Consider the following 14,309-nt stretch of genomic DNA (forward strand, 5'->3'; position numbering starts at 1 on the left):
TCGCGGTGAGGTTATTCGATCACCTAAGCCAGGGAGGCCCCGATAGGCCAGCCGGGCCTTCAGGGCCGCCGCTGTTACCTCCGCCGTACGCCCTCTGCGGGCCCGCGGCACGGCCGCGGCTGGACCCTTCTGCGCATGCGCCGCACCTCCCGGCTGTTCCCGCACTCCGGTTCCCAGTATGCAGCGCGCCAAACAGGCTCGGAGCTCGGCGTCACCACGGGCTGTACTTGGCTCGATCCTGTCCAATCAGCGCCCGCGCGCGATCTCGCGGCTCCGCGGCGCGGCGAGTTCGGGCGGGAAGCGGCGGCGCGGCGTCCGTTGGGGTAGGCGGCCGCGGCCCGGCGTCCGTTCTGTTCGCTCCTTAAGCGAAAGGTGTTCCGGCGGCTTCCAGGCGCCATGGACGCGGCGTGGAATTGGGAGAGGGAGCATCTCTGGCTCTACCTTTTGGCGCTGGGCTTCGATCCGAAGGCTGCCGAAAGAGCTTCGGGCATCAAACTGCACCTGGGACCGTAAGGCCGGGGGAGCGCCGGGGCGGAGGAGGGCGCGGCGGGCATCCAGGGGGGGCCTGAGTGGTGCGTGGCGCGGAGGCGTCAGGGTTCCTACAGTATTTAAGTTATAATTCGTAATGCTTCAACATAAAACAACGTTCTGCGTTCCTCTCAAGTGACGGGTTAAACGCTCTGTAAGCTTGGCTGCTTTGCTCCTCGTCATGTGTCTGTGTGTGTGTTTTAGGGCTGTATTTGATAAGCCGAACTACAGAGCCTTCCGCGTTATTGCCCAGTTCTTGTTCACTAAGCTGGACAAGAAGCAGGCAGAAGACACCTTCAGGTGAGTGGCGCGTTCAGCGTTCAGTGCGTGCTGTGCACGTCATATGGAATGTGGTGTAGCAGTTAGTGAGGGGAAGAAGCAATCTCTTGCGGAATACTGTGTGAAAATGACATGCTTTCAGTGGATTTGTTTCCCCTTTATCTATAGTCTGTGAACTTACCTTAGATACAGTGGCTGTACTTTGGTAAGCTTAGAAAATGTTTCTGCAGAAGCAAAGTAATCTGTCTCTGCCTTTTGTTTTCCACACCAAACACTGAGTAATTTCTCCCAGTTTAGAGATTGCTGCTGAAAATCTTCAGTGTGATGAGAATCCCATCTTCATGTTTTCTGATATGACAGAACTGCTTTAGCTTACCCCTTAAACTGTGGGGGGAAGATTGCTGTTACAAAAGCTGTCAGCCTTCAGGCTGCTTTTTCTGAGTCTGAAACAAGTACAGACAAATCTCTCTCTGAAAAAAGTCCATAATTCTCACATCAAGAAAAATCTTGTTGTTTAATAAACTTCTTGCTCGTTTTGGTCTGGGCATCAGGCATCATTCTTGGAAGGCATCACAGATAAAACTTTGTATATAACATTTGAGCAGTGTAACTGAATACTTGAAAATATATTAAAGTATATTTTTTCCTCTCTCCTATTGCCTTTTTAAAATGGAAAGAAACTGTGAGCTTCCAGCTGTAAAAACTGCAGATTCTGAATTCAGGAAACTGTGCAGCTCATGGCTAAAAGAAATTTCAGTAAGTGTTAAGAGGAGTGGAAACTAATTGTCTGTCGGTTTCTCTGACATCCTTTTTCCTTTGTTGTTTGTTCTGAAAGAACATAACTGAGTTTTAAATCAAAGGAATAGGCTTTAACTGATACATTATTTCGTGTAGTGTATGATATCCTTCCTCAGTAAAAGGTGTGTTATGATAGAGATTGAATCTTGGATCCAAAAGCTGCTATGTATTTCTTCTGGTTGATCATATTTGATGGTTATGGAATCACAGAATATCCTGTGTTCGAAGAGATCCAAAAGCCCATATGATGCTTGTATGGATGAGGCTACAGAGGTTGTTCTGAAAGTACTGCCTCCTGCTTATTTCCTTGGAAACTAGAACAGGTAGAAAGAGCACAAGAGACTAATAACTTCAGAGCAGCCCTAGTAATTAGCTCTAACTTGGGAGATACTTGGTAAAAATTAAATTAAAAGGTATTTTTTATTGTAAAAGTACTTCAAAATACTTTAAAAACTTAAGATTGTTCTGTACATACAGGGAAACTTGACTGTAAAGTTTAAGGGCATTGTTCTAAAGAGACAAAATTTCTTGTTTTAGATATCATTGACTTATTAAGTCTTCTTGTGCTGCATTTTTTTAAATAGGAGATCTAGAAATCTTTGTGTATTCAAGCACTTTTCATTTTGAGTAATGGTGGGCAAGATGAAACCTGCCTATACAAAAAAAACCTTAGTAAGGTCAAAGTAGAACAAATTACACAGATAAGTTATCTCAGCAGAAAGCGTGAAGGAAAGCCTGAATGTTATTGTAAGGTAGAGATTACTGGTAGGAATGGGGAGTGCAGAAATTTCTGGCATTTACTTTACACTAGACTTTGCCTTGAAACTCTTTTTTTTTGTATGGAACTAAGGGTTGTGGAAAAATGTTCAGAAAATTTTAGTCTCTTTCTTGGACTAGAATAATAATCAGATATAGTGACAAAGCAGATTAGGTTTTCATTGGACTTGCAAGCAAGTAGGATGCAATGCTTCTGTGCTCTTTGTACAAAAATGTTTGGTGGCTGCTTATAGCTATTATTTTTTTGGCTAATTGTGTGTTTAAAATCAACTTCACATCTAGAATCAAGAGGGAAGTGGTGTTCCTCAAGTTGGAGCTTCTTTGTTTCTTTCGCCTACTGGTCATAAATTTATTCATCTAATGTATCAGTTTGCAAGATATGTAGTAGTTGAGAATCTGAGAAAGAGCTCTGCAGGTAAGTTGTCATGGAACAGTAACATTATTTCATTTATCATTGACAATTAATGTCTGAAGTCCTGAATGTATGCAAAAAGCTGAAAGTAGGTCTGTGTTGGTTGCTTAGCTCAAGATCTTTCACAAAGTTGCTGTGTGCTTGCATAGAACTCATAGAACAATGCAGACTGTGTGGCTTACTGTTACTTTGCAGATCTTGGTCCTGGGTTCGTGTGTGTAATGTTGACTGTGCATGCACATAATGATTTACTCCAAAAGTTTTTTTTTTTTATCATGTACTCTTTTTAACAATTTGAGGGATTCTGAAGGATCTAGACTATCTGTTCTAGGCATTTTGTGTTTTCTTGGCATAAAGAACAGGAAAAAGGTGTGAGAGGGAAGGAGTGAAAATGTACACAATGGAGAAAGCTGTCAAAAAAGATAGTATACTGCATAACCTGCTTCAGTTCAGGTAAAATAGGCAACCTTACGTGTGGTTCTCTTAATTAAAACTAGGGTGACTAGGAATTTATCTGTTTTGTAAAAGTGAATAATGCAATCCAAATTTTAATTTTCTTTTAGACAGTGACATACCTTTTGTTAAAGCTGTACACTTCAGTTCCAAGGCTACGCATGAGGCAGGTGAAAGATGCAGAGTGGCACGTAATGAACTTCTGCAGATTTTACTGAGGAAGGATTATATCATCCGAAAATATGAGAAAACATCCCAGTGAGTAATGTGTTTAAAGAAACAGTATTTTCATAACAGCTTACTTTTTGTGTGTGCTTTTGAAAGGATTTGAGCAGGATGTATCTCACTTCCTTTGTGAGTTGTGCTGAATTCATTACTTTGCTCCCCATTTGCCTCCTTTAATTAATTAATTTTAACATACTATTTGTAGGAAATTACTTCTTCAGTTAGGAGATGCTGTATATTGGACGATGCAACTACCTGGTCACTGAGAATATGGAATTCTGCACGTGTAGCACTATTTGAAGGGTCTTACATGGGTAGATAATGGTTTCAGGATATAATGTGAAGTCTTTGCTTTGTGGTGTAGGATACATTTTATTTGTGTAACTCTTAGTTAATTCATCAAAATTTGCTGTTCTTTCTTTATCTCATATCAGAAATATTTTTTTCAATTTTGTGTGGTGCTGTGTGGAGACACGAGTTGGGCTCAATGATCCTTGGGGGTCCCTTTTAACTTGGGATATTCAATGATTTATTCGTTGAAAATTGGTCCTGGTTTGGTTAGAAATAATAGTTAACTCTGTATACAGGCATAGAGTAGATTTTCATTGGAATTTACATAATTTAGGCGAGATACTTCACATGATTGGAGAGGTGTAGTGGGCAGTTGCAAGTTTTTTAGGAAAGAGCAGAAAAGGTGGAGGGATTGCAGTGTAGGTAAATAGAAGTTTCAGTGCATGGAGCTTAATTATATAAAAGGAGACCAGTCTGTTTCATGCCTTTGGATCAGAATCGGAGATGTCACCACGAAGAGTGGTGTGTTACATTCCTTGATTAGGGAAAGTTGATAAAGCCTTCTTCAGACAGATCAAACACATTTCAGGCCTGCAGACCTCAATTCATACTGATGACTTCAGTTTATGCTGGAAAGGCCATGCAGTGGTGCATAAGCAATCTAGGCAACTTCTGTACTGCACGGAGGATGACTTTAATGCAGTCACTGGGTGTGCTGAGTAGAAATTATTTTGGACTGACTGACTTAAGGGAAACTTGTCTGAAGGCATAACTGTCAACAGGAGCTTTATCATCAGCACAGCCAAGATCACAGAATATAAGATCCAAGGGAATGTGAAGAAGACAACTAGAATTGAAAAGGCACTGAAGTTAACAGCTGCCAAGTGGAAATCTGCTCTTATGAGGTATTTTTTGGAAGGCAGGTGAACTGAGAGGTTCCGGGATATTCTCAGAGAAACCGTTGTTGAAGTTCAGAAATGGTCCATCCTGTTACCTGGAAGTAAAAAAAAGCATACACTACAGGAAACCTACCTTTTGAAATGGTGAGCTACTGTTAAAATTCAGAGGTTAATAAGTAGCAAAAAGGGTGACTGTGTTCCAGGTAACGATATAGAAATACCTTTCAGGTGTGCAGCAATACATTTAAACCACCCAAAGAGTGGTAATGCCTCAAAGTCTAACTAGCAGCTGGTCATGACTGGAATTCCTATAGAGTTGATACTGGATTATTCCTTGTTTCTGGAGTTGGTCTTGACTTTACATTATTCTTTACTTTTATAAAGAGTCTGGATGACTGGGATGAGTGCAATCAGCAGATTTGCAGGTGATGCCTTATGAAAAAAGTTAGGTATGCTAGAACAAAAACAGGTCATGCTGGATTTGATCCACAAGAACTGTATGAGGTTTAATGAAGTTGAATGTGAAATTTGGGATTGAACAGTCCTAAGCAGCCAGTTGAGTTGGTGAATTACTGACAGGAAAGCAACTCTGCCAAAAGCAACCAGCAGTGAGGATTTCGTTGATCTGCAACCTGAGCATGAGCCTGCAGTGTGCTCTGGCAGCAGAGGTAACCAGTAGCATTCTGTATGTAAAAGGAGTACAGGCAGCAGAACATAGGATGGATTTATTTCACTCTGGTTTGCACTACTTATACTGTACCTGGAATACTGTGTTCAGTTTTGGTACCTCCCATTGAAGGGGGATGTTGAAAACTAGGGAGATTCTTGAACAGAACCTCCATGCTTAGAAGTTTTGAAAACTTGACATATGAGGAAAAGTTGTAGTTGGGTTTATTTAATCACCACGATCTCTTTCACTGTGTTTTGGGGTGTAATCATACTTTTCCTATATCTAAAGGGTAGTTAAAGAAGAGATGGAGGTGAGTGAATAAAATTCTGGAAGCAGCAAAGCGAAAGTCTGGAATTTTGAAAATCCGTGGTAAGGTGACTGTAATTTTTTTTCCTTAGGCGTTTAATTAAAGAAATAAAACAAATGAAATCTGAATATGCGCACCTCCAGCAACAATTGCAGAAGTAAGTATTTCTCCTTGGAACTACATTAGATAAATAATTTTTCTAATTAATTTATATGAAACATTATTGACTTCAAATTTACTGTAATCCGCTTGAACTTTTGTTTGCATTTGCATATAGGATGAAATCAAAGGAACGAAACAATAGAGACAGTGCTGAGAGAATTCAAAAGGTGAGCCTTTGCCCTTTTCTGCCTCTTCCACTGCCTTGTCCCAACTCTTCTCCCCCCTTTCGTGGCAGATGATCACCATATTTGTAACATTTGTATAATATTTATTGTCATACTGGTATTTCTACTTGTTTACCTATGATTATGCTGCCTAGCCATCTCATCTGCCTGTGTGGTATTTTGTTATTGTGTTATAGTATTATGAAAGGAGTGTTAACATAAAATTGTTGTCCTTCTTTATCATTAAGGTTCGTAGTATGTGGACATTGATAATGGAAACTTTTACATCTCTGAAAAAGGAAATGGAAATTGTAGACTCTGTATGTGAAGGTCGTGTTGATCAGTACGTTTTCGATGGAACTAACGTTGTTGTCAGTGTCCCACCTCTGTTGGTTGACAAAGTTGAAAATGCAACACAAGAAGTAAGTAATTTTTGTCCATGCTAAACTGTTTTGCTTTTTTTTTTTTTGTCCCCAAGAGTGCAGTTAGGTACTTTAGAATTAAATACCTTTCACAGATGATAAAGATAGTTGCAAGGGTAAACAAAACATGTAAAATGATTGTAAAACTTTGTATGATTATGCTGCTGTTCTGTATTGGTAGTTTTTGAATTATTTTCTTCTGAAGTTTGAAATGCAGTAACTGAGTTGCTAAGTTTGTCTAGTCAATACTTGAATTTTTGCCTAACTGCAACTATAAAACTGAGTTTGTCATTTAAACTATAGTTCCTAATTGATTTTGTTTCCAATGTGAAGTACAGGGTGATATTTAGGCCTGCTCTATCTTACGAGGCAGTGGTTAAATGGAATAGTTCCATTAGTTGGTGCATTTTTAGTTTACACTGCTTTTTAGGCTGCCTTCAAGCAGATTATGCTAACTGAGAAAACCAGTCTGAGGCTTAAATTAGGGGTGTGGATTTTTTTCCATTTTTATTTATTTTTTAAATGAAACAGTTGGAACCAAATCAAAGTGCAGACTTTGAATCACAGTGCAAACATTATCCTTGCTGTGAATACAGAAGACATAACTTCCTGTTATTGATGTGTTGTTACAGTTCAGTAATACGTTTTCCTTTTGCTTGCAATATTTCAAGGTGTGTACGGGAAACTTATATGAAGATGAAAAGCTGAATTTTTTAACAGTCATTCAACTATTAAATGAAGCCCTAAGAATTTTAAGAGATGAATGCTATCAGTTTGACTCAAAAAACCACTTACAGCCCATTGTGAATATGGCAAAGTCACAAAGTAAAATGCTGTTGCGTTTGAAAGCACTGAGGTAATTATCTAGAATTTTTGTCTGGTTCTCTTTTGTTTATTGTGAGAATCATGTCATCTTATCCTTGAGTCTTTTCTAAAAGAATTGCTTATAGTGAGAATGTGTAGATTTGGTTTGACAAATTCATATTTGTCTTGATCCATCCATATAATTTTTAAACTGGAATTTGTTGTTAAGTAACTTCAGTTTTTTGCTCTTGCTCCATAGATATTTTAGGGTTTGTTTCTGGAGACCTGGCTAATTAGCTGATCTGCTTTTTCAGTATTACATTGATAAGTTCCAAGGTTGCAAAATTTGATCTGAAACTGAGTCGGGGAAGTTTAAGCATGTATTTGAATGTAATGCTTTAATTGTAAGGAAACATAAAGACAATGCAGCAGCTGTTTTTTAGGTTGTGAATTTCTGTTAGATTTTAATACAAGCACAAATGTGTGAATAAGTTGTTGCCTGTCAGAGGTTTTGTAGGATAAGGGAAACGTGTAGGAGGATGATGATGATGATGATGATTATTATTATGTGTTTTTAAGTATAATTTTTATTCCAACACAATAACATTTCTTCCTTTGCAGACTAAGAATAGAAAAGCAGCACTTTATTTTGAGTAAATCAAATTCTAGAAGGCAGAAAGAGTGGATAATGAAGTGGCAAAGCTCTCTTGGCTGGTCTTCACTCTGCAACCGGGATTTAGTAAGTAGTGCTCAGTTCATCTGATGCTAGGGAAGAGAAGGGTTGAAGATGAGGTTCATATAAGCTGGTCTTTTCCGTTGTTGTATAATGCTGTATATCTTTGAACTTCATGGTTAGTGGATCAGCACATTATAGCAGAAATTGCTTTCTGAAGTAGTTTTTCTTTGCGAAGAAAGTGTGCTCAACTTAATGACAGCTGGTGTGACTTCATTTGATGTAGTGGGTGGAACTGCCTTGTCAAGACAGCACAAATAAGAATTGATTAATTTATATATCAACATTACATACTTCTTTTTCCCTCTGCTTTAGAAATTGAGCTTTCATGTGCTATCACTGGCCATCTACTGAATTATATTTTTCCCTTTAAAGTGATCTCCTTGATGAACAATAGAAATTCCATTATGACTCTCTCCTCTGTACAGAGATCTAGGGTTATATCCTTACCTCGGTAGTGAGAAAAAGCTGCATGTTGAGCCTGGCTTCTCATTTGCAGAAAAGCTACTATGAATAACTGCCTGTTAATTGCTAATGTCACACAGTTTTTTCTCATTGCTTGTGTAATTTTTTTTCTTTTCTTTCGAAAGGATCTTGATGTGGTACAAGCTGTATCAGAAGCAGAAGAAGATTTTGAAGATCATATCTTTTCTCAAAATCCAGAATCAGATTCAGGTGTGTGAACTAGAGAAGCTTTTCCTGCTTCCCCACCACCACCTCAATTGTTATGAGTTTTCATGGAACCCAGAATCATTGAATTGGAAGTCTTTTCCAACATTGGTAATTCTACAAGATCATCCAGCGCAGCCCAACCGTCCAACTACCACCAATATTAAGACTCCCTGCTTTTTGTTTGCAGGTTTCCTTGACAGACTGTGGTAATTTCATTCTGAATGAATACTTAGAATAATAGCCTTTCATTTTGTCAACATAGTTCATTCAGGGGAGCAGATAGAATCATGCATCTCGAACATGCATTTAGGAGCAGCACAAATGGGTGCTGGCTGCTAGTGGCATCTGTGCCTGCAGGAGTTTAATGAGCAAACAGACTAAGATTCACCTGCACTGCTATGTTGATATCTTTTTCTTTAAGTGTTGAAGGTGCCTGTCCTGTGAATATTATACACCTGTGGTGTTAGTTACTTGTATTGCCTACAAAGTCTCAGCAACAACAAAAGAAGAAGCAATACTAAAATACTTACTTGCTTTTCTAGATATTCTAGACCTTTGGGAGATAAGTTACAAGAACAGTGAATCAACCACCAGCGTCTCATCATCGTTAACACCAACTAGATGGTATGACTTTAACAAGAAATTGATTTAAAAAAAACTAACAACCAACATCAGTGGAAATTATGGAAACTTATTTTGTGAGCATAAGTGGAATATTTCAGTAGTGCTCTCCTTACTTGTTATGTCCACCTGATAGGGTAAGTAAAAGTAAAGTAACTATGGCTTTCTGCACCTGGAGTCTGGTGAGCAACTGTTGGCTGACAGTGTTGAGCAGCTGAGTGGCAAGATTTTAGCTGTAACTTTTTAACTACATTCATTTAAGTTTTAGGAGGCAAAGGGGAGACTGGAGAATTCTCCTTCTCAGACTAGGTTGAGGTAGATGTATGTTCATTATAGTCTGAGAATAAGAAAACAGATATTCGCAGGAGCCTTGTTTCTGTGTTTAATTACAAATAAAACAGCCTAAACAAACATGTCCAAGAGAAATCCCAGATTTGTGTCTTCTAAAATGACTTTTTTCTGTCTCTTTATTATAATTTTAAAAAAAAAAAAAGGTTAAAACACAGGACTGAGTATTTTCTGAAGTCTTCTGAGGGGTTTTGACATGATAGTTCATTAGTGCCAGAAAGTTTAATAAACTTGAATAACAGTATCGCAAGATAGAAATCCTACAACTATTTGAATGTTGCCTACTAGAAGAGAGGGAGTTGGCAAAGAAAAACAGTGCTGATGTTGTATAGTTTGACATTGCAGCTTATTTGCATATGAATCTCAAAAATTGTCTAATTGCTTAATGGAATTTCTCTCGGTGACTTGTTGCAGCATGGATTTTTGTCTATTTATGATTGTAAAGACATTCAGCAGTAAGTATTGAAATTCTAGGTTGTCTTCCTAAGAAGTGAGATCTGCATGTTATGTTTTAGAGCTTTGCCGTTAACACTGTAGTAATCAGAAATGATAAGACTTGAATATTTGGTAATCAGGTGACGTGTGTATGAATAATTAGGGGGAAGAACATCAAGTCCGCAGAAGATTTTCCAATTGCCTTTGTTAGAAGAATATGGAAGACTCATTTACAAAACATACTGCAACACCCCTTCTCTTTCACTTTACTAATCAAGAGAAAAAGTTACATAATTACCAAGCTTGGGAGGCTGATACACAAATAGAGCTAAATCTGCTCTAGTTGTCACATGTTCTCCCTATAGTAAAATTGCCTTCTGATGACCGGGACGAATTGAGGGAAATCGTAACGGACAGATACGGGGCACACACATGTATAATGGCTGTGTACTAAGACTTGTATGCCACTTGTTTTGTTTTCCTCTAAAATGGCTTTTTTTTTTTTTAAAGGTTCGCTTCAAAATCTTCAGAGTTGTCAGAAACATCTGAAAACAAAGACCTGTTAACTGAAAAGGTTATTCTAAAGTGATTTATCACCTGTCCAATAAGTTAAATGTCTTTAATATTTGCTTTTGACGTTACTTGAAGCCTAAACTTAGTATGTTTTTTGTGAATTTTTTTTAAAGCAGTATAACTGTTCTTCTGAATCAGTCCTAAACTGTGAAAACTAATTGCATGAACTTCCTTAATAAATAGGCAAGCAATAGGAAATATGGGAACTTAATTATGTCTTCTAGTACAACATACAGCGTATCACAGATTTCCTGCCTGTGAAAATAGAACTGACTTTTTTGTTGTGAGCTACAGTCAGACTGGGATGTTCCTTTAAATTGTGTTTAAAAATAAGAGATACAGTGTGTCCCAGGCGGAAATTGTATGTACAGTTGTCCATTGTACTATTGTTCATTGCAGTTTTTTGAAGGTAGTTGCAGATGGTATGGTCTGTGTTCAGTAATGACACCTTATTGTAGCCTCTACTTATGTCCTACTTTTTTTTTTTAATAAAATGAGTGTCACAATTACTTGTATTTAGTTAGAATTTAAAACCTTGAAATATTCTTGCTGATATAAATGCCAAGTTGGAGTTGGTTGCTCTCAGAATTTGTGCAGCATCTCCTTTATGCTAGTTTTCTGAGACTTGAATTTAAAACTTTTCATAACTATTGTATATTCTTCTAGGACTTGCATATTGAACCAGACAGTGGGAAAGAAAAGCCTGTGCCTCCAAAGATCTCAGAGGATGGAAAAGAGGAGCTCAGCTTATTAGAATCATGGGGAAACTCAGAAGGTCATGTTACCCAGAGAGATGCTCCTGTCGAAAAGAAAGATGTTCTTGAGAAAGCTAAAGAAGAATTGGCAGAAGAGGTCAGGAAAAGTTATTGTTTTGTTTATTTTTTTTTAAATAAATATCCATTCAGAAAAGAAATTGCAAGTGTTTTTGTGAAGTAGTTCTTTTCATGTGTGTATATAAAAGGTTTTTTTTCCCTGCTATACAGATGCCACTGAGTCTTAGGAATGATGATGGCCCAATTAATTACAATCTGAAAGCACAGAACAAAGCACAGAATATTTCTAAGCCACTGTAATGTGAATAGCACTTTTGAAAGAATCATAATATGATTTTTAACACCTTTCGTACTTTAGTTTCTGAACCACTGCATGTATTTAGAATTTAACAGTCCTTTTTGTTTCTGAGTTCTATGGCTCAAACATTTAACCAAATTTGGGAATTTTTGCAAAGATTCAACTGTTCTTTTTTTTTTTTTTTTTTTTTTTTTGCATTTTAAGAGTTAAATAAGGAATTCCTCTAGAAGAATGATTGTTATGTTCCCCATATCTTGATTTGAAAATTAAATTATCTTTCAGTGAAAGAGGGCTATTAATTGTCATCTATTAAAATGTTCTATTTTTGGAACTCTAACCTTTATACTTAAATCATTCTCGACCAATATCTCAAATATCTTTTGAGTATTTTTTTTTCATTTTAAAGGTAGATTCATGTGGGAGCTTCTAATCAAATTCTGATTTTGCTACCGTAACTTAATTTTGTGTTTATAGGGTACTGTTCTCGTTTTAAGCCTGAGTAGTAAATTGCAAAATAATCAGGAGGTTCAACTAATCCAGTCACTTAGAGAATCTGATTTGCTTGGAGCCATAGTTAACGGAAGTAAAGAAGTTATAATTATGCTTTCTCAGAATTTGCTCTTCTGTAATGTTCTACAGATTGCAAAAATAATGACATCTGAGTCACCTCAGAGTGTTGGAGGAAGAGGAGTAGCATCAGATGATCTTACTAGCTTTCTGGATTTTGACCCGTTTTTGACAAGGAAACAAATTCCCCGAACTCCAGAAAATCTGCGTGAGTCTAAAATGCTGTGTTCATATAATATGCTATCACTAATGAGAAATGTAGCTAGCTCATTGACATTGTACATTTCACACATGAAGAATAGTTCACTCTGTGAAGCTGCATGTAACCCTAAAGGCTTACTTGTGTAGCTCAGTATCAGCATGTACTGTAAATTTGCATAGATGTTTCACTAGCATAGATGTTTCCTCTGTTGAATCCCCTTCTGTTGTGAGGCAGGTGTCTTGGGAACATTAAGCATAAACAAGTATAAGGGCTTTATTACATATATATATATTTTTTTTTTTTCCTGATTTCTTTATGTTACTAACTAGACAGTAGAAAAATTTGGTTGAGAGTGTGAAAGAAAAAAATTTAAAAATTTTGTGTTTGTTTCATTAGTTACTGAAATTAGAAACTCATGGAGAAAAGCTATTCAGTCTGAAGACTTGTCAGATGCAGAGCTGATCTCAACTGAAGAAATAATAGATGCTCCAGTGGATGCTAGTCCTGCAATCCAAGATAAGGCAGCCATTACTTTAGATGGGGCTTCCTCTTCATCTGCTGTATCTAACTTTGTTTATCCATTGTCAGAACAAAAGTCTGAAGGAGGTTCTGCAAAATTTAGAGCTCTAAAGCAGATGATAAGTCAATTCAATGAACCTATGCTTTGGGAAGAAACATCTGGGATACTAGTGGGTATGGACAGTGATGAAGAAGAATTAGAGCATGCTGTTTCTGGAGAAAGTTTTATAGGAAAAAGGAAACAATCACCGTGCATATATGTAGAGAAGAGCTTGAATACTCCATGTATTTCTTCAGAAGACAGTAGTAAAGAGAATATTCTGCCCTCAAATCACCTTTTGGATTTAGTGGATAAAGATCTGCAGTGGAATGCGTCTCCATTGTTAAGTTCTAACTGTTGTGAAGTTGATGATTTTGGGATGCTACATGAGACTACTCCAAAAGAGCTTAATAGCAGAAGTTCTAATAAATTTGTGATGTCTGAATCTGGATTTGATTTTTTAGGCAGTATATTTATACCAGATAATGCATTAAATCAAGGGAATACTCAAAATTTAAAGCCAAATCTAGATTCCCTGCTCAACAGATACAGAAAACTGAAAAAAAGTGTATGTGGAGAAGGACAGGAACTGCATGAGATGTTTACTGGAGATGAATCTTTAAGTTATTTCTCAGACCTGAGTCTTACTCCAGAAGAAGGAGAAAGAGATGATTTGCACGTATCTGTAGAATGCTTCAGCTTGGATGAAGAGTTTACCAAGGTACAATCACCAGTATCTCTTCCTGACAAAAATCCTTCCCTGCCATCTTTGCTGGCCTTCTCTAAACACGTAGAAGAAGTGTCATCAAATATTGATGAAATCCCATTAGACCCGATAAATAAATTGAAGGGTAAGTGTCCATGTACTTCAGCAACCAGGTTTTGTCTGTTTTGCCACCAGTTATACTACCACAGGTGTCATCTGAGTAGCTGAACCCTCCTGTAAAAGTGCCAGACAAAAGATTATTTGCATGCTTATTTCTTATAGATGATGAGACAAAAGCAAAGCAAATGTGTTCTATTTTTCTTGTTTTATGTATGTCTTTTTAGAAAGAAAAAAGATACTTGTCTGATTTTTCTAAGAAAACCTACAGCTATTAAAAAAAAAACAAAAACAAACAAAAAAACCCACTATACATGCATTAGCAGCATCATCATCTGAATTTATATCTTGAGAATTCACAAAGTTGATTTGAAATAACATGTTTACCCTGAGTATATTTAGTTCTTTAGAAATATGTAGTAGGCAATATAAACTTGTGGAGTTCTCAGACATTTGTAGTCTATGTGTCCTCTTCTGTTTAACCACTAGTGCACTGGTTTAAGAAACGCAAGGT

The 14,309-nt window shown here is 37.4% G+C and overlaps 1 protein-coding gene and 1 non-coding gene across 6 annotated transcripts in view; both read left to right on the forward strand.

Annotated features, from left to right (window-relative positions):
• The first annotated feature begins 57 nt into the window (after positions 1-57).
• HAUS6 (HAUS augmin like complex subunit 6) overlaps positions 58-14,309 on the forward strand; it is a 19,061-nt gene continuing 4,809 nt past the window's right edge. For 2 of the 5 annotated variants that reach the window (XR_016461443.1, XM_090130631.1), the window contains exons 1-14: positions 58-509; positions 733-828; positions 3,358-3,505; positions 5,731-5,796; positions 5,917-5,968; positions 6,214-6,387; positions 7,059-7,243; positions 7,813-7,930; positions 8,515-8,599; positions 9,139-9,220; positions 10,511-10,574; positions 11,240-11,425; positions 12,284-12,419; positions 12,810-13,823. Coding sequence is in view for 4 of the 5 variants with exons in the window: in XM_090130631.1 (XP_089986757.1) it covers positions 179-509; positions 733-828; positions 3,358-3,505; positions 5,731-5,796; positions 5,917-5,968; positions 6,214-6,387; positions 7,059-7,243; positions 7,813-7,930; positions 8,515-8,599; positions 9,139-9,220; positions 10,511-10,574; positions 11,240-11,425; positions 12,284-12,419; positions 12,810-13,823 (2,737 nt within the window). In the remaining variant the exon portion in view is untranslated. Of the gene's footprint in view, positions 510-732; positions 829-1,484; positions 1,564-2,664; positions 2,798-3,357; positions 3,506-5,730; positions 5,797-5,916; positions 5,969-6,213; positions 6,388-7,058; positions 7,244-7,812; positions 7,931-8,514; positions 8,600-9,138; positions 9,221-10,510; positions 10,575-11,239; positions 11,426-12,283; positions 12,420-12,809; positions 13,824-14,309 lie in introns of those variants that run through there. The other 3 variants (XM_031609996.2, XM_090130633.1, XM_090130632.1) reach the window with 3 other exon arrangements.
• On the forward strand, positions 10,305-10,434 carry LOC116239800 (small Cajal body-specific RNA 8). The gene has a single exon (XR_004169164.1).

This window comes from Phasianus colchicus, chromosome Z (assembly GCF_987193195.1).
Source record: "Phasianus colchicus chromosome Z, bPhaCol1.hap1.1, whole genome shotgun sequence".
Taxonomy (NCBI): domain Eukaryota; kingdom Metazoa; phylum Chordata; class Aves; order Galliformes; family Phasianidae; genus Phasianus; species Phasianus colchicus.